At 40.9% G+C, this 19283-nt stretch overlaps 1 protein-coding gene across 11 annotated transcripts in view; it reads right to left on the bottom strand.

The window, feature by feature from the left end:
- The window catches only part of LOC105464931 (THADA armadillo repeat containing), a 356256-nt gene that overhangs the window by 107836 nt on the left and 229137 nt on the right, over positions 1–19283 (bottom strand). For all 11 annotated transcript variants that reach the window (XM_071076636.1, XM_071076633.1, XM_011713068.3 and 8 more), the window contains one exon: positions 5456–5571. In XM_071076636.1, coding sequence (XP_070932737.1) covers positions 5456–5571 — 116 coding nt within the window. The remainder of the gene's footprint in view (positions 1–5455; positions 5572–19283) is intronic.

Here is a 19283-nt window from a genome sequence, read left to right on the forward strand (position 1 = left end):
GTGTACGTACACACCGCATTTTGTTCATCCATTCATCATTCATCAACGGACACCTGAGCTGTTTCCATGTTTTAGCTATTGTGCATAATGCTGCTATGGATACCTCTTTGAGACTCCGCTCTCAAGTCTGTTGGGTATATACTCAGACTTGAGTATTGTTGGATTACACAGTAATTCTATTTTCAATTTTTTGAGGAAATATCATAGTGTTTTCCACAGCAGCTGTGTCATAAAGAGTTTGAAATAATAACAAATGCTCTCATGATACTGTCGACTGAAAAAAGGAAGCTATAACGTAATTACATGTACAGTATAACCTTGACAAGGTTTAAAAAAGCATAGGAAAAAAGACGAAGGAATTACCTACAACTCTTAACCAATAATAGTGATTTATGGATTGTGGTAAGAATAGACTTTTACTCTCTTCCAAATTTTGTACTTGACTAATTTTCTATGATAAGCATATAGCACACAACAATGAAGAGAAAAACAGTGAAAAAATTTTAGTAGGGCACATATTTATTTCTGGTTATCACATCCACTACATGCATGCATTCATTCATTCATTTTCTTGAGACAGAGTCTTTTTCTGTTGCGCAGGCTGGAATGCAGTGGTGTGATCTCAGTTCACTGAAACCTCCGCCTCCCAGGTTCAAGCAATTCTCAAGCCTCAGCCTCCCGAGTAGTTGGGACTACAGGCATGCGCCACCACTCAGCTAATTTTTTGTATTTTTAGTAGAGACTGGGTTTCACCATGTTGGGCCAGGCTGGTCTCAAACTTCTGGCCTCATGTGATCCACCCACCTTGGCCTCCCAAAGTGCTGGCATTACAGGCATAAGCCACCGCACCCAGCCCTGACTAGTCCATTTAGTTCGCTAAGTTTACTAAAAGAAACATTCATGCAATATACAAACATACACATATACACTTATTTTTTTTTCCTTTTATAACCAAAGAAGGAGAAACTAGATAACCAAATTCACTTCTGAAAAATTTAAGCCTAATATAATACTAATTACAACTCTCAGCCAAAGTAAATAAGTGATCTAGCTGGGACAGCTGAGCTGGAATCTGCAAATAGCAAGGGTGGCAGGGCATGGGGCTCATGTCTGTAATCCCAGCTTACTTGTAAGACTCTGGTGGGAGGACTGCTTGAGCCCAGGAGTTCAAGTCCAGCACAGGCAACACAGCGAGACCTCACCACTAGAAAAAAAGAAATAAAGAAAAAAAAAACTAAAAAAAAAAAAAAGCTTTTATAATTAGCATGAGTGTCAGACTGGGTGATTCCTCTCTCATGATGCCCACTGCCATCCTTTCCAGGCCAGCAGCAGACCCCTACTAGATGGCTATTCTCATTTCGTTTCTGGTCTAGGTCAGTTTACTTTTCTTTCAGTAGTTAGGAAACTGCCTTAGACCCATGAGAGAGACAGTAAACTGGATCAAGAAGGGAGGGGTGGAGGAAAAGGGGAAGGAAAGGACTTGAAGGATTAATGAGCTGATTTTCATTAAGGCTTTGACATCTTGGAATGAAAAGCAGCCTGTAAGAGCAGAAGCCCAGTCCTTTCCTGAAGCCATGTTGCCAGCTGACCATTCATCACCAAAAATTCCCCAACAACTCCATGGCTATTGCTTAATCACCTCATATAAATCCCTATTAATCTTGCAAAGTCAAAACACAAATATATGACAAAAGTCTTCATTTTATGTGCCCTCAATTTCAGAGTCAAAATTTAAAAACTGAATTGGTTATCCAATAGCACCAATGAATTTTTTAAAAACCTTCTTTGAGAACAAAAGGACAAATACATATCCACTAGCATTTTTGTACTTATGGGACTGAACAAACTCAGACTAATGATCAAATAAATTATGGAAGGAAAAGGGTGTCAGTGTTAAAATTTCAGCCAACATTTTTTTCTTTGCAAAAACATTAATTTTTCATAGCTTACATTCAAAAGATACAGAAAATCCTTAGTAGGCTCAAAGGAACATTTATTCTTCTTTCATGTGTAAATTACCAGGGACCTAAAAAAGCCTCTTCAGTAGCTGAATTTGGACTACTCTGCACTGTAATATCTTCATGTAAAAGGCAGGTGAGAAAGTAAAGACAGGAGTCTGTTCTGAGAAGGGATCGCTAGGACCAGAGGGGGTTCTTCTGAGCATGGAGTTAACTAGTATAGACAGACAACTCTCGGAACAAGAGGACCTCAGGGACAAAATGAGGCTTCATCACTTATACCCAGTTCTATACTTTGCTATTTAGGAACCTCAGAGTTATCCTGTCAATGACGTGGATAATATAGAAAAACTGATACATTGCTTTGGAATGCATTGTGCTGTCTGGCAGTATGTTTTCCTTCCAAACTCTATTCCGGGCTCTGAACACATCCTGATTAACACTTGTAAAAGTGTGCTGGGGAGCAAAAGGAAGCCTGGTGTTAGGAACCATTTACAGACCACCCACAAAGCGGAAAGTTCACACTTGGATAATAGAGAGTTGACTGTACTGGAAACAGAAAAGTGGCTTTCCTAGATTCTGGGCAAGGAAGGTGGAAACCCAGTAAATTGCAGTGATTCATGCCTTTGTCTTCTAGAGCTGGAAAATCATGGAGAAAAATCAGAAGTAGGGTGGGGAGTGGAGGGAAGGAGAATGGAAAGCCCAATTAGAAAATAGCAATAGGGACCATAGGACAGGTTTAAAAAGGCCTGGAGGACTTCTCTTTCTCTTAGCTGCAGAGGAAGCTGATGGCTTGTCAGCCATCTTCAGGCACCGCACAACATGAAGGTCCACTCAATGGCTGGCTTGCCGCTCCATCTCCTCTATCCCATTCAACAAGAGGTAATGGACTCAGGAAGCCAGTGGATAATGACTTTCTATGAGATGCATGAAGGAGTAGCAAGATAAGGGGGCAGAAATTTCTTCCTCAAAGCACTTTAAGAACTGGAGTGTTAGGATACTTGGGACAGTCCTGGCTAGAAGCAGGGTTTCAGAGGATAATTTCTGGACAGCCCTGACTTCTTGATCTCCAGAAATAACAGGTAGGAAGAAGTGGCCTATTACCTGGCAAACAGCTGAAGAGTACTGATGTGATATGTATCTTCGGGATGCTAAGAGCCACACAGAAGGCAAATGGTACTAGGCTTGGGTAAACACTTTATGGGTAAGCGACTCCTACTCTTTAAATAAAATGGAGAAAACAGGTTGGGTGCAGTGGCTCACATGCCTGTAATCCCAACACTTTGGGAGGGCGAGGCAGGTGGATCACCTGAGCCCAGGAGTTGGAGACCAGCCTGGGTAAGCTGTTGAAACTCCTTCTCCACGAAAAAACCCCACAAAAATTAGCTGGGCATAGTGGCATGTGCCTGTAGTCCCAGCTGCTCAGGGGACTGAGGCGGAAGGATCACCTGAGCCCCCAGGAGGTCAAGGCCACAGTGAGCCGTGGTAGCGCCATTACACTCCAACCTGGGTGACAGAGCATGACCCTGTCTAAAAAAAGGGAAAAAAAACAGACTAATAGACTAAAAATGAGAAGCTCCCAATAACTTTACTGGCATTTCAGACACGAGATAATTTCTCCATCAATATCCCTGTCCAAAGCTATTAATGTTGAGACAATAATTGAGACACACACATCCACACATGGGGAAATCCACCACTGGCTCCTTCACCAAAAGGTTTCTTTCAGAAGCTTTCACTGTGTGGCCTGGGCATATTTCCTCAGCCCCATTCTCTGTCACTTGTGCCTTACACTTTAGGTTCCAGAGGGCGAACTTCCTTATGGTTCTGCAAGCCTACAGTGCCATTTCATATTGCTGTGTCTCTGCCTATGCTATTACCTAAGCCTGGAATTCCCCTACCTGTGTGGATCAGTTGGCAAAATTCTGGCTCACTCTTGATGGCCAGTTTGATGTCAGCCCTCCCTCACCCCTCTTCTGGGGTACTGCTGTACCTATTACAGACATTTGTTATAACACTTAATATACCAGAGGAAAATTATGTATTTACACATCTTTCCCACTTCCTGGAAGTCCCTGAAGCCAGGACTAGTTCTTTTATATTTTTGTATCCCTACATCTCCTAACACAAAGGCTGGCAGGTAGCCTGTGCTCAACAATGCTTTGTCGAATTAAACTGATTTGAGAGCCTCACACAGCCCATTACTTGACTTGCCATAGAAGGTAGAGAGCCCAACAAAAGTGACCAGAAGCATACTTTCTGAAAAATAAAAAAGAGAGGCTTCTACCTTAGACAGCCTATACATATATATATATATACACACACACACACACACACACACACACACACACACATACACACACACACACATATTTTTAACTTGTTTGTTTCTCAAACTCTAAGCATCAGAAATTTATTTATTTTTGAAACAAGGTCTCGCTCTGTCACCCAGGCTCGAGTGCAGTGGTGCAATCATAGCTCACTAGAGCCTTAAACTCCTGGGCCCAAACCATCCTCCTGCCTTAGCCTTCCAAGTAGCTGGGACTACAGGCATGTACCACCATAACTGGCTAATTTTTGTTGTTGTTGTTTTGTAGAGATGGGGTCTTGTTATGTTATCCAGGCTGTTCTTGAATTCCTGGGCTCAAGCAATCCTCCTGCCTCAGCCTCCCAAAGCGCTGGGATTACAGACACGAACCACTACACCTGGCCAATATACTGACTCTTAATCAAATGCGTGCACTATGGCAGGAAAGGTAATAACACTAACACATGCGCCTCTTCTGGAGCTACTCTGGTGGAACTTAGAGAGGACCTACAGGGGCCTTTGCAGCTAACACTATCCTGTCACCACCAGAGTCCTGCAACACAGATTTTGAACACGGCGCTACAGAGAGTACTCCCTGTATATTAAATGAGAAATTCTTTTTACTCCTTTATCTTTTACACAATAAATGTTCTAAGTTCCAGGATAAACTAACAATGGCAAGGATGAAAAATATGTTTCTACTCTTTTTTGCCTTGCTTATTCAAGCTACCCTACTTCCCACCTAAGAATGGCAACTTCCATCCCCTCTTGCTATTCACACCCTATCTGTCTCTCAGTGCCTGCTCAAGTCTACAGCAATCTCTAATCTCTGAGTTGCCATGGCACCTAAGAGTTTGTACCACATGATTTAGTCAATCACTGCCTTTCATTGTTATAATATCTAACACAGGACTGGGCACATAGCAGGTTTCAATAAAAACAAGCTGATTGGTGGGCAGATAAAAAGCCATGTTACATGCCCCTTAGTCACTTAGCAGTTTTAGAAAAATTGTCAAGAAAATATTTTTCTTTCTTTACCACAACCCAAAGTTCTAAAAGGATAAATACTCCAATAAGTTTAGAAAACTCATGCCAATGACTTTTAAAACTCCCCACAACTAGAAACAGCAATTCTCAAATGTATTTCTAACCCCTGATAACTCCTTGCTCATGTGGGATTTTAACATACCTCTTGGCCAGCCAGAGTTTGGCTTTGGTACAAACAGTGATGTCAGTCAGCTCGTGCTGGAAGTCTGAATTCGTTCTGTGTTTGGAGTCTGAGTAGGCTTGCAACAAATGAAAAACCTAAACCAAAAAAGAAAAAAAAATTCCTGCTATGAAAATATATTTTTCCTAAATGCTCAGTTCCTCCCTTTTAAGTTTCCTTAAAATATTCCCCTCAAAGAAAACAGACACCTGCAGAATGCAGCTCTGGTCTCTTTGCAGAAAAGCATGTTGGTTTTGGAGGATGTAGCAGTGGTGAGAAACCCAAGTTCTTAATCCATACCTGTGCTATGGGTTTCTCACACAATCCCCAAAACCGATGACTGTGGCCCCAAAATCATCAGCGACAAGAGCTGATTAGTTACAAACCACCTACACATTGATTTCAGCAGAGAAATGCAAACATCTCTATGTTAGCTGTCTCACAGGAAAACAAAATGTGCCTTTTAAAGTCAAAGTCTTAAATTTAAAGAAAGATAAATTGTTTGAGAGTCTAAACTGGTTTACATGTCTGGGTTCATTAGAACAGTCTTGGCTAAAGAAGTAGGCCAAACTAATTCTTGCCTTAGCAAATACTGGGCAGTGATGTTTGTAACTATTAAGGTTGTTTTTTTTTTTTAGCAGATCTTCCCTTCGATGTCAGGAGTGAATGCAGCAATGCAGACGTGCCCCAATTATACAAGGATACTCGTGTGTATGCACGTATGCATGTATGCATGTACTGGATTCAGCAATGACATCCGCAAGGCCTCTGTGAGGAGTCCAAATCTATAGCAGACAAAGAATAAGGACAAGGGCATACATGAGATCTTTTGACCTTGGCTAGTGCCAAGGAGAAAAATGCATGTCGAGAGAAATCCTTCAGTCTCCAGCCTCCTTATCTAAATCAAGAGGAAGAGGTGGGTAAAGCAAAGTAAGCACAGATAAACACACTAAGAACTCTGAAAGTCTACTTTAATAACATCTGTTTTCTTTCCCTATTATATCCTTCTCTAGAGCTGTGAATGATTCTTTCTGTGTAACCAGATTCAACGTTTTCCTCTCGTTCTCTCCTATCAACAAGGGGCTAACAATAGTGAAACAACTGAGAGTTAGATATGGAAGGGGGTAATGAGAAACAGAAAAGGCCAGATAAAATCAATCCAGAGTCATCAGACCCTAAATGGGTAAGCTGGCAGGTTTTACTGGGTCAGACGTCTGCAATCACCAACAACAAATACATGCCAAGTACCTTCTGTTTAGAGAATCAAAATAAATTTCTTCTGAACAGAAGTAACTGTACAGGAGAGAGAACACAAGTCCCAATGTGGAGACTGAAAATGCTTTCTCTAATAATGGATCTGTTATTTCAGAAGCAACAGATCATATGTCGTGCCTTCACCACACCCCCGCTGGGACCCAAACCGCCCGTCGTGGAGTCTGGAGCAATGGGTCTGGCTGGAGCTTCTGTTCTTATGTGGTGACTGCCAGAGGGAAAAAATACCTCCCTCAGCCTGAATCCCCACTGTCCTGAAAGAGCTGGCAAAGTCACTGGGCTTTGCTTTACTTTTCTCTACAGCTGCACAAAACCAACCACCAGGGCTTTTCATGGTGTCACAGGATTGCAATTAATCAGCAGACACCAGCAAAATACATGACTTCGGAATTTACTTGTAAAGAAACCTGTGAGATTTTCAAATGCTTCTCATTTAGAAGCAATCACTTCAAAAATAACTCCTGGTGGATGTTTAAACTTAGTCCTGTATTTGCTCACCTTACTTGGCAAAAACAGTAACTGTTTTTGAAACGCTTGGTAGCTCTGGTTTATGAAAATCAGCCTACAATTCTGTCACATTGGATACAAACCAGACAATTGTGATCCTGGTTATTCACCAGGAATGGAGAGCAATCTATTTACACAGGACAAATGGAAAGACAGGTATGCTGAAAAGAACCGTGGTGGAAATAAGCATGTGGAAGGGCCAGGGTCAGAGCAGTCAAGGAAAAAATGGGGCAGGGAAGGAGACAGAGAAGAGAAGACAGGGGAAGGAGAAAGGAAAGAAAGTTTTATAAGCAAATGTATGAAACAGGTTAATGTTTTTGAGATATTTTTCTTTAAGAAAATTAATTTAAAAATTTGAATACACAACTACCCTCACAAGACAGTTAGTGTGTTGGGTTCAAGAAAAATGAGACCATCCTTTGGCATGAGGTCCAGGTACAAGGCCAGGCCCTCTGAAACTAGGATTTGATCAAGGTCAGACTCAGGAGCTCCAGGCAGCTCCCAAGACGGGCAGTTTGTCCATCAGCTCTTCAAGGATGGCAAGAGCAAGGCAACTCTTTCTTCCCCACTTTCCTAAAGTTCTGGAGGCTAAGAATTCTGAGGCTAAGAAAGTAGTCAGGCCCAAGCCTGTACTGAACCAAGCACAGAGAAACCAAAGCTACCAGATCCAAGGAGGATGATTAACTGAACACACATGAGAACTCAGAAGTTCAGTGTCATTTTAGGTGTCCCAAATTGGCAATTGAATCCAAACATTGTCAACAAGTATTTATTAAACAACTCTTATTACCAGACACTGTCCTAGGGGCTGCAGCAGAGACCTGATAGTTCCTTGCTTTCCTGTAGCTTACATTCTAGTCATGGAGACATGAAAAATCATTAGCTTTCCTGACTCTGCCTGGTCATGATCTACAACCTGCATGGCAGCATCGTCATCACTTTCCTTTTTATGCTTGACCTCCCCCTCCAATAAGTCTGGATGCACTGTAGGAATTCAATAAGCATTTGCCAAATAAAAACAATGTCGGTATTTGGTGCTTCTTCCTATATTCACTCCTTTAGGACACATTCCCTTGGGTCTGGTAAGCTATCGTAGGTGCCGACTTCTGTGTCTGGAGTGGAAGAGAGAGCTGAATCATGCTGTGCTCCTCATCCCAGTGGATGCCTCATCTGATAGTGGAGGCAAGAAGGCTAGATTAGCGCTAAGAATCTGGCCTCATAGAAAAGTCGAAGAGCACGGATTCTGGAGCCGAGCAGAGACAGGTGTAAACCAATTATCAGTTTTGGAGCTTTGGGCAACTTAACCTCTGTTCCTCCTACAATAATATCTAACTTGTAGGACTGTAGAGAGATTTAGAAGAGAATATATACTACTAGGATGCACTAGGGATGTGATAACAACGTTGATTCTTTTCCGTGTTCTGTCTGCTCCCTCCCTTGCAGCCCCATTCCAAAAATAAACAGTCAGAGAAGACTTTGCAGAAAGAGTGATATGCATATGTGGCCTTGAAAACAGTCTTGCCAGAATCGAGGGAAGGGTATGCAAGCAGTGAAAACAATTAAAACACATTTTAAGGGTATTAAAATATTGGTAATGCCAACAAAAGAGTGAACCTTAAACTATGGACTTTAGTTAATAATAATGTGTAAATACTGCTTCATTAATTGTAACAAATGTACCACACAAATACAAGATATTCATAGTAGGAGAAAATTGGGGGAAGCAGGTAGGGAGGAGAAACCTTCTGTATTACCAGTTCAATTTTTCTGTACATTTAATGGTTCTAAAAAATAGTCAATTAATTTTTTAAAATATTGGTACTATTCAGGGGAGAGCAAGTGGTCCTGTGTGAGCAGAGCACAGCCAGGGTGTGCACAGGGTGGTGGGAGACACAGCTGGAGAAAGGAGTCGGGTCTGGTCAGAGAAAGACCTTAAGGCAACATTAAGGAATGTGTACTTTATTCTGCGGATGGCAAAGATTTCTTCAAAGAATGCTCTTGGGTGATGAGATCTGTAATTTGGAGAGGAAAGCCAGGGGCAGTGTGGAGGTCACAGCAGAAGGCGTGGAATGCCCAAGACTACTGCAGTAGTCTAGACACGAGGAGGTGAGGGTTGAAACCAGCAGCTCAAAACCAATAGCCTGTGGGCCAAAAGTGGCTGCAGATGTTTTGTTTAGCCCACGCAGTACTTTTAAATCAACCCTTACGAATTGGGAGATTTCACATTAAAGTCATCCTGATTTCCATTTTGAAAAATCAGATCTGGCTATAGCGGCTCACTTTCCTGCAGGGCTAACAGTCACCTGGCTGGAGCTGAGCAGTAGGACCTGGCCTCGGAGACGAGACCTGCACTCTCTAGTCTACTACTGTCACCACTATTACTACTGCCTGCTACTCTAGTCACTAAGACGGAGGGTCAATGACATTTATCAAAGCTCTTAGGTTTTTTTTTTGTTTTAAACTTTTGGAGAATCAAGAAAAAAATAAGATACTTACTGAACCCAAATCTCTATTAAAAGTTTGAAAAGAAAGAATGGGCAGAGAGCCCCTGTGTTTATACTCATCCCCCTCTGGTTCACTTACCCACCTGGCACAGGTAGGATTCTGATTTTATGACATCTCCACCCCACCCCAATCTAAACCACAGCAGCAATGGAAGGAGAGGAAAGGATACATTTGAGAGAGCTTCTGCGGGCTGCAGAGGCAGGGCTTGGCAACTGCTTTAGACATAGAGTTAAGCCGCAGGAAAGAGCCTCTTAACTTGGGCAGCTGGTGAACAAGGGGCATCTTTCAAGATGGAGATCATAAGAGAGTCTACAGCAGACTTGGGAATGAGGGAGCGGAATTAATGAGTTTGGTTGGGAATATCCGTGTGATGACTGCTTTAACTTAGGGTAATTTATCTCGCAAAAAAGAATTCTTCAGGGACAAAAGGGAGCTCTATTAATAATCACACTGGGAAGAACAGAGGACAGATGCTTACCCCCTAGCTGTAATAGGTCCCTTGGAGAAGGGTTAGAGGTGGACACAGAGGTCATCAGCAAAAGAAACAGGAGAAAGCTTTGTTGCCTTAAGATAGTTACGACCCAATCAGAAAAAGACTGAAAGCACATTATGAAACAAACAAGTAAAAGCCAACAGCATCACCCATGACTATCACAGGCATGGATTGGCCAAGAGATGGGACTGTCAGCCCTGCCCTGAGGAGGGGGTGGTCACGAAGCAGCTGGGAGAAGCAGGGAACACATTGCAGGAGGGTGTCAGTGAGTAGGCTGATTTCTTGCCCCTGAGATGCAAGCTTTAATGAAAGTTTGAGGGGAACTGAGAAGTCTGGAGAACCTGGAAGCAGTTACCCTCTGTCCCCCACCCCTCCACTCTAAACACAGAGAGACTCAGGGGAATCCCAGGCATCTGTGCAAAGCATGGGGTCCATTTTGGCAGCTTTGAAATGCTCTTTGAATAAATGCCATGGGCCTAAAAAGAGTCATGAGGCAGTTTCCTGAAAAAACTTGCACTGCACCAGTAAAATATGTCTAGTTTATGCTGCTGGACTAAAATAGCAACTTGTGTTAGACAAGATCAAGATGATATATGGTTGTTTGGGAATGCAACGCTGAGATGGGTTTTCCTCTTCACCAAGCATGGCTTCCAGGCAATTTTCCCCCTTATAAAATCAACAGCAGCTGAGCTCCAGAAACCAGCAGAATCCAGCAATAACAGGACAAGGTTAGACAGGCTATGAAAAAAGACAACTCCAATAAGAAAAGAGATGCTCCTCCAGCCTGGGTGACAGAGCAAGATTCCGTCTCAAAAAAAAAAAAAAAAAAAAAAAAGAAAAGAGATGCTCATTTCAAAGGTCAGATATAAATGGGGTAAACGTATCATAATCATTAAAAACCTCAAATTCTGAAGATCAAAAAACCTGTCTACTTTTGCAACTGTGGTTTCTTTAAAGCAAATTGTTTTTCCCTCGCTGCATGCAGACTACAGGTGAATATTTTTGACCCTATCACCTTCAGCCAAGTATAAAATTTCTGTATCTGCCGTTTTGCCTAGTTTTCTCCCTGCATTGCTCCAACCCCCAAAGCTAAGCCAGTGCCACATTTTTCCAAGCTTACTGTTTACCCAGGATTTTATTTCGACTGGTAAAACATCTGTATTTTTTCAGGGACTTAAATAAATGATCTATGCCGGGAATGTACAGTATAGGGTGATGTCAGGCCCCCTTTTTTTCTCGACTCACTGGGCAGAACAGGCAAACATTGTTTCAGCCTGTAGTTGGGAATGTGAATATTTATCCTGTCGACTTAATTCATACAAACAGAACTGCAGGCAGGCAGGCAGAAGTATTTTATGGCTGTAAGTCAGACTGAAAGGGGGGTAAAAGGGTAAAAGAGAGATGACTGAGGGAGGAATCGAAACTTTCTAATTCACAGAAACAAGCCCAATTGCATCATTGCTGGGAAACATATACAGCAAAAATTATTCAAAATGCAGATTGTGTTTGTATGTTAAGTGGAGGACAGGGTGGGAAGGCAAGAGAAAGATCTCTAACAATACAGTATGTCATTTGCAGTCATTCCAATGTGGCCTAGGATTTGTTTTCCATTTCAGGCATATTAACTGGAACCCCAACGAGGCCGTAGGCTTCTCAGGAGCACCCCTCTTGCCTCTGACTTCCACAATGCAGGGTGCCATGTTTATTGGGTATAAGTACCTAATCATCTGTACAGAGCTCAACATGTTTTTTATTCACAGCCCAACTGGGCTAGAGCCAGAACCTTGGGATACCTGAACTCCTCGACCTGGTCACTCCCCAGAAGAAAGGCTTGGTGGGCACGTGCTGTCCACATTAACCCATCAATCTGCTAGAGGGCCAGTCAGGAAGCATTTCATGTGGTTGCTCGCCTAAACTTCAACCTGTTTACTGGGTAAGAACACATCCTTAGGATGGTCTTGCTAAGTTCCCAAAACATGACACCTTACTGTGTTGTATGTTGCTGCCAGGAAAAGGATGCTAATTACAAAGTGTAATTACTTCCTAGTTGATTCTGGTTTGGGAAGAGAATCATAGGAAACAGGCCGTGAACATCTTTAAGGACTACAATGTACAAAAACACAAAGCCTGTTGGGGACTGGAAATTCACTTTGGGCCTCAAATCCATCCCCTCCTTTCTATTAACACTCCCACTATTCTAGTTCAGGAGCAAGAAGACCCTGCACCTAGACGATAAAAACAACTTAACTGCCTAGTCTCTGCCTCCAGCACTTATTTTACACATGGCCAGCAAAGAAATATTCCTAAAGCCAAGCTCTGAGGACATCACTCTCAAGTTCAAAATCCGTCAATGACTTTCAGCTTCCTAAAGAAAGTGCTGGGCACTAAAGGCTCAATCTACCTTTCTAGATTTAATTCCTATTTCTTCCACTTTATGAACCTATTCTGTGGCCACAAAGAACAATTTCCCATTCCTAACAACTTACAAATGCTTTCCTGGCCAGGACGTTCCATCATTTGTCTCCCCACCTTCTCCAACTCCACCTACTGAAAATCCATAAAGTAATGCCCAGCTTAAACGTCACCTTCCCCATAAAACCCTCCACAGCTTTCCTCAACTACCCCCACTCCCACCCTAAGACTCACGTTTTTCTCTTCAGTGCCCCAACATCTCCTTTAATTTGATGATTTTAAAAAACGGTTTAATCCCGTCGTCATGGTTATCAATCTATACTACCCTTTTCTAGAGTATAGAGCTCTTTATCTGGCAGGCAGAGGGGCTCAAAACAGAGGATTCATTGATTCGGAATTCTACCATGGTCTTGCTAGGGGTGGCAGAACAGAAGCTGCATTTGCAGCAGCAGCTGGCGTGCTAAAAGCCACCTCTGTAAACTCTGGTCACACCAAGATGTTGGGGGAAATAGTACTGACAAGAGAGAAAGTATACATTTGTCTTGGATCATCTGTCACCTGTTGTTCTAAATTCTACAAAGTAACTACGAGCTCCTTCACAGGGGAGACTCGTCAAGGGTCCCCAACAAGGGCCCCCAAGCTGTTGGTTAAGGGCAAGGTTTGGACAGTGACATCAGATAGTCAACCTTAACCCAACATACAAATGAAGGCCTGCACATGAAGAATTTAAAATTAACTAAACACTAACATAGTATCTGCTCTAACTAAAAAGTTGATAATTTTAGAACACAGATACATTTCTGAAAATCTAGCTATAAAATTATTTGTAAAATAAATCTGTTTAAATCCTTTTAGGAAGAGCTGTATTATATTTGATAATTTATCTTGCTTATATATTTGGATCTTCAACTACTGAGTTTTCTGAGAAAGTATCGAGATCAATAAGAAATTCTTAATGTTGTAAAACTTACTAATGAAAAATAATACATGGCACAGTGGCTCACGCCTGTAATCCCAGCACTCTGGGAGGCCGAGGCAGGCGGATCACCTGAGGTCAGGAGTTTGAGACCAGCCTGGCCAACATGGCGAAACCCCATCTCTACTAAAAATACAAAATTAGCCAGGCGTGGTGGCTTGTGCCTCTAATCCCAGCTACTTGGGAGACTGAGGCAGGAGAATCACTTGAATCTGGGAGGTGGAGGTTGTGGTGAGCAGTGATCGCGCCACTGCACTCCAACCTGGGCGACAGAGTAAGACTGTCTCAAAATAAAATAAAATAAAATAAAATAATAATACAGATAATTTGTTCAGTCAAGACAAAGTTACTTTTTTAAAATAAATTTTATTGTGTATATTTAAGGTATAGAACATGTTATGAGAAGGGAGGGAGCGGGAGGGAGGGGGAGGGAGACAGAGGGGGGAGAGAGAGAGAGAGAGAGAGAGAGAGAGAGAGAGAGAGAGGGAGAGAGAGAGAGAGAAGGAGAGAGACACAGACTGACTATAATGAAACAAATTAGCATACTCATCATTTCACACAGTAACCAGCATCCCTACCACCACCTTCCAGGGCAAGAGTGTGTTATTAACTACAGTCCTAATACTGTAGTTAGATCTTTCAACTTGTTCATCCTACGTAATTGCTACTTTGTATCCTTTGACCTACATCTGACCTACTCCAACCCTGGTAACCACTAACCATTAGTTTATTCTCCAGTTCTATATATTTGACTTTTATTATTTTGTTAAAGATTCCACATATAATTAAGATCATGCAATACTTTTCTGTGTCTGGCTTCTCTCAGCAAAGTGTCTTCCTGGCCCATTCATGGTGTAGCAAATGGCAAGATCTCCTCCTTTTTAAAGGCTGAATAATATTCCACTGCACATAATCTATCTCTCCCAGTTTCCTTATTCATTCATCCATTTGTGGATACCCAGGTTATTTCATTTCCTCTGGATACATACCCAGAAGAAGGATTGCTGGGTCTTATGGTAGTTCTATTTGTAATTTCTTTAGGAATCTTCATACTGTTTTCCATTATGGAGGCATCAATCTGCATGCCCACCAACAGGGTACAACAGTTCCCTTTTCTGCACACCCTTACCAACACTTATCTCTTGCTTTTTGATAACAGCTATCCTAAGAGGAGTGAGGTGGCATCACATAATGGTTTTGATTTCACTTGAATGCAAATCAAATGATTAGTGATGTTGAGCACTATTTTATATACCTGTTGGCCATTTTCATGTCATCTTTTTTGAGATATAAAAGAGATGGGCATTCAAGTTTGTTGCCCGTTTTTAAATTGGGTTATATATTTTCTTGCAAATGAGTTTATGAATTACTCATAAATCTTAGATAATAACCCCTTATCTGATATATGGCTTGCAAATACTTTTCCCCAATCTGTAGGTTGCCTTTTTTCACATTTTATTTATTTGTTTATTTATTTACTGAGACGGAGTCTTGCTCTGTCGCCCATGCTGGAGTGTGGTGGCACAATCTTGGCTCACTGTAACCTCTGCCTCCCAGGTTCAAGCGATTCTCCTGCCTCAGCCTCCCAAGTAGCTGGGACTACAAGCATGGGCCACCAAGCCTGGCTAATTTTTTTTTTTGAGACGGAGTCTTGCTCTGTCGCCCAGGCTGGAGTGCAGTGGTGCATTCTCGGCTGACTGCAAGCTCCGCCTCCCGGGTTCACGCCATTCTGCCTCAGCCTCCTGTGTAGTTGGGACTACAGGCGCCTGCCACCATGCTCAGCTAATTTTTTGTATTTTTAGTAGAGATGGGGTTTCACCGTTATTAGCCAGGCTGGTCTCAATCTCCTGACCTCGTGATCTGCCCACCTTGGCCTCCCAAAGTGCTGGGATTACAGGCGTGAGGGAGCCACTGCGCCCGGCCAATTTTTACATTTTTAGTAGAGATAGGGTTTTGCCATGTTGACCAGGCTGGTCTTGAACTCCTGACCTCAAGTGATCCATCAGCCTCGGCCTCTTAAAGTGCTGGGATTACAGGCATGAGCCACCACGCCTGGCCACATTTTATTTTTTAATTTCTTATGGGTATATGGTAGGTGTATATATTTATAGGGTACATAAGATACTTTGATAGAGGCATATGATGTGTACTAACCATTTATCATTTCTTTGTGTTATGAACATTCCAATTATATTTTTATTTTTAAATGTACAATAAATTATTGTTGACTGTAGTTACCCTATTGTGTTATCAAATACTAGTTATTATTCATTCTATCTAACTGTATGTTTGTACCCATTAACTATCCCCCATTCCTTTCCTCCCCAGCCTCTGGTAAACATTTTACTCTCTCTCTCCAGGAGTTCAATTGTTTTAATTTTTGGCTCCTACAAATGAGTGAAAACGTGAAATTTGTCTTTCTGTGCCTGATTTATTTCACTTAGCATGGAACCTCCAGTTCTACCTATATTTTTGCAAATGACAGGCTCTCATTCTTTTTTATGGCTGAACAGTACTGCACTGTGTATACGGACTATGTTTTCTTTACCATTTGATATGGTTTGGTTGTGTCCCTACCCAAATCTCAACTTGTAGTTCCCATAAACCTATGTATTGAGGGAGGGACCCAGAAGGAGGTAATTGGATCATGGGGGTGGTTATCCTCATGCTGTTCTCATGATAGAGAATGAGTTCTCACGAGATCTGATGGCTTTACAAGGGTTTTTCCCCCCCTTTGCTCGGCACTTCTCCTTGCTGCCACCGTGGGTAAAGAATGACGTGTTTGCTTCCTTTTCCGCCATGACTGTTAAGTTTCCTGAGGTCTCCTCAGCCATGCTGAACTGTGAGTCAATTAAACCTCTTTCCTTTAAAATTACCCAGTCATGGGTATGTCTTTATTAGCAGCGTGAGAACAAACTAATACACCATTCATCTGCTGATGGACACTTAGGCCTTGGGTTGATTCTAAATCTTGGCTATTATGAACAGTGCTGTAATAAACAAGAGAGTGCAGACATCTCTTTGATATATTGATTTCCTTTCTTTTGAGTATATACCTAATAGTGGGATTGCTGGATCATATGGTATTCTAGTTTTGCTTTTTGAGGAACCTCCAAACTGTTCTCCACAGTGATTGTACTAATTTACATTCCCACCAACAGTGTACAAAGGTTCCCCTTTCTCCATATCTTTGCCAGCATTCATTATTGCCTGTCTCTTGGTTAAAAATCATTTTAACTGAGGTAAGATAATTATAGGCTGCCTTTTCATCTTGTTTATTGTTTCCTTTGCTTGCAGAAGCTTTTTAATTTGATATCGTCCTTTTATCCATATTTGCTTTTGTAGCCCGACCTTCTGGTGTGACAGTCAAGAAATCATTGCCAAGGCCGATGTCAAGGTTTCCCCTGTTTTCTTCTTAGAGTTTTATGTCTTAGGTCTTACGTTTATATCTTTTATCTATTTTGAGTTGACTTTTGTGTACAGTATAAGGGTCCAATGTCATTCTTTTGCATGTGGAAATCCAGTTTTCCCAGCACCATTTACTGAAAAAACTATCCCTTCCCCATTGCAGACACAGTTAATTTTAAGGCAATACAGGAGAAGAGGAACTGATAGTGGCATAAATGAAACAAAATTAGTCATTGATTGATAACTGTTTGAAGCTGAGTGATGGATACATGGGGATCCATTATATTATTTGTGTATATCTAAAAATTTCTATAATATAAAAATGTGAAAAACATTTAGTGAGGGAGGGTAGAAGGGAAAGATAAAATAGCTTAGTGTATAGGACACAAAAATAACCAATATAGGAAGAGCTTATGATGTAGTGCAGAAAGTTAGATGTACATACTGAAATTTAAGGTAGAAAACAGTTAAGTGCTATAAGAGAAATACAGAACAGACGGCCTAGAAACAAACTCATTAGAAATTCTGCACATGGAAAGTAAGTGGATTATAAAAGTACATTTAAGCAGTAGTGAAAAGATTAATTCATTCAATAAATAGTATTAAGACAATCAACCAGTCCTTTGGGAAATGATATAGTTGGATTCCTATCTAAAGCCTTAAACTAAGATAAATTCCAGATGTAGAAAATAATCAAATGTAAAAAAGAAACTATAAAAATGCTAGAAGGGAATGAAATATGTTCTGTATCATGTTTTATAATCATCAGGTAAAAATGTTTTTTAAAATAATAAAAAGCCATGAATAGGGGAAAATAAGATGTATAAATATGTCAACATAAAAACTGAAAACTTTCATATAGCAAAATCTAATATGAAGATTCAAAAGTAAAGGGAAACCAGGGGTAAAATATCTGCTAATTCCCCTAAGGAACAAAACTTGCAAATCAATAACAAAAATGAAAGTAACTGAATGAAATATGGCAGGGATTCTCAAACTTTCTCAATTCAAAGCACCTTTAGTACCTCACTAATTTTTTCAGGGTACCCTAAGGCCAAAAGAAATAGCTAAGAGTTCCATTTATTAAGTAGTTAGGTCCAAACAATCCAATAAGTATTTATGCCTTAATAACTTCGTGGCTGTGTGAAAAAATAAACAGAAGTTGAAAGAAAAAATATTTTCCTTTCATACTTAAAAAGCCACAATTACTCACTAATGGGATGCATGTGCCTATTGGATACTGTATGGCTTCCCCGACTTGGACTCCACCACTCATTCCTGTTCCACATAGATTTTCTCAGAGCACTTGCTTTTTTATCACAGCAACTACCAAATGCTCAACTTTGCAAAGATACAGCATCATCAAAAGGAATGTAGTATGAGCTAATGTTAAAAACTATAAATTACTTTGTGCTAGTAATTCCACATAATGTCTGACAGATGGCAAGTGTCACTGTGCTTCTCCCTAAAATTGAAGATATCCCATGCCTTGCCACATACTTTGGGAACTGCAAATATTTAGCAAAGAACATAAACAATTCACAGATGAAATACAAATAGCCAATAAATGTATCAGAAAATGTTTAATTTCATTAGTGTTTAAAGAAGTGTAATAAAACAATGAGGTTTTTTTTTAACCTATGTATTTGGCACACAATTTTTTTTTTTTTTTAAAGTAAGACGCAATTGATAGATGGACAAGAAAATAAGACACTCTCAGTCATCACTGGTGGAAGTATAAATTGTCACAACCTTTTTGGAGGGTAACCAGCAGAGTCATGTTGTATACATAACATATTCTATGCAAATGGTACCCAATGGAGTTGGGCAAAGCCACAACTTGAAAGTCCAGCATTTGCTATCAAAATGGAAGACATGTGCTTTCTTTAATTTTGCAATGCCCACTTCTAGGAGTTTATTTTACAGACAAACAGATATGGGCAAAAGTATAGATGTTCAAGGATCATCTTCAGCAGCACTGGTTGTATGGAATAGGAAAATTTAGAAACAACCAATACAGGACCAGTTGAAAAGAGTAAGGGATAGTCCTACATATATCCTGTCATGTACAGCCAAACTGTACAGCCATTATAAAGAAGTTGTAGATTTATATAGACGCAACTGGAAATTTCTCCAAGTCATACTGTAAAGTGAAAAAGGAAGCTACAAAAATACTATGATCCCATTTTTATTAATGCCAGGTTGTTAACAATGGGGGAATGAGGTTTTTACATTCA

Source organism: Macaca nemestrina, chromosome 13 (assembly GCF_043159975.1).
Source record: "Macaca nemestrina isolate mMacNem1 chromosome 13, mMacNem.hap1, whole genome shotgun sequence".
NCBI lineage: Eukaryota > Metazoa > Chordata > Mammalia > Primates > Cercopithecidae > Macaca > Macaca nemestrina.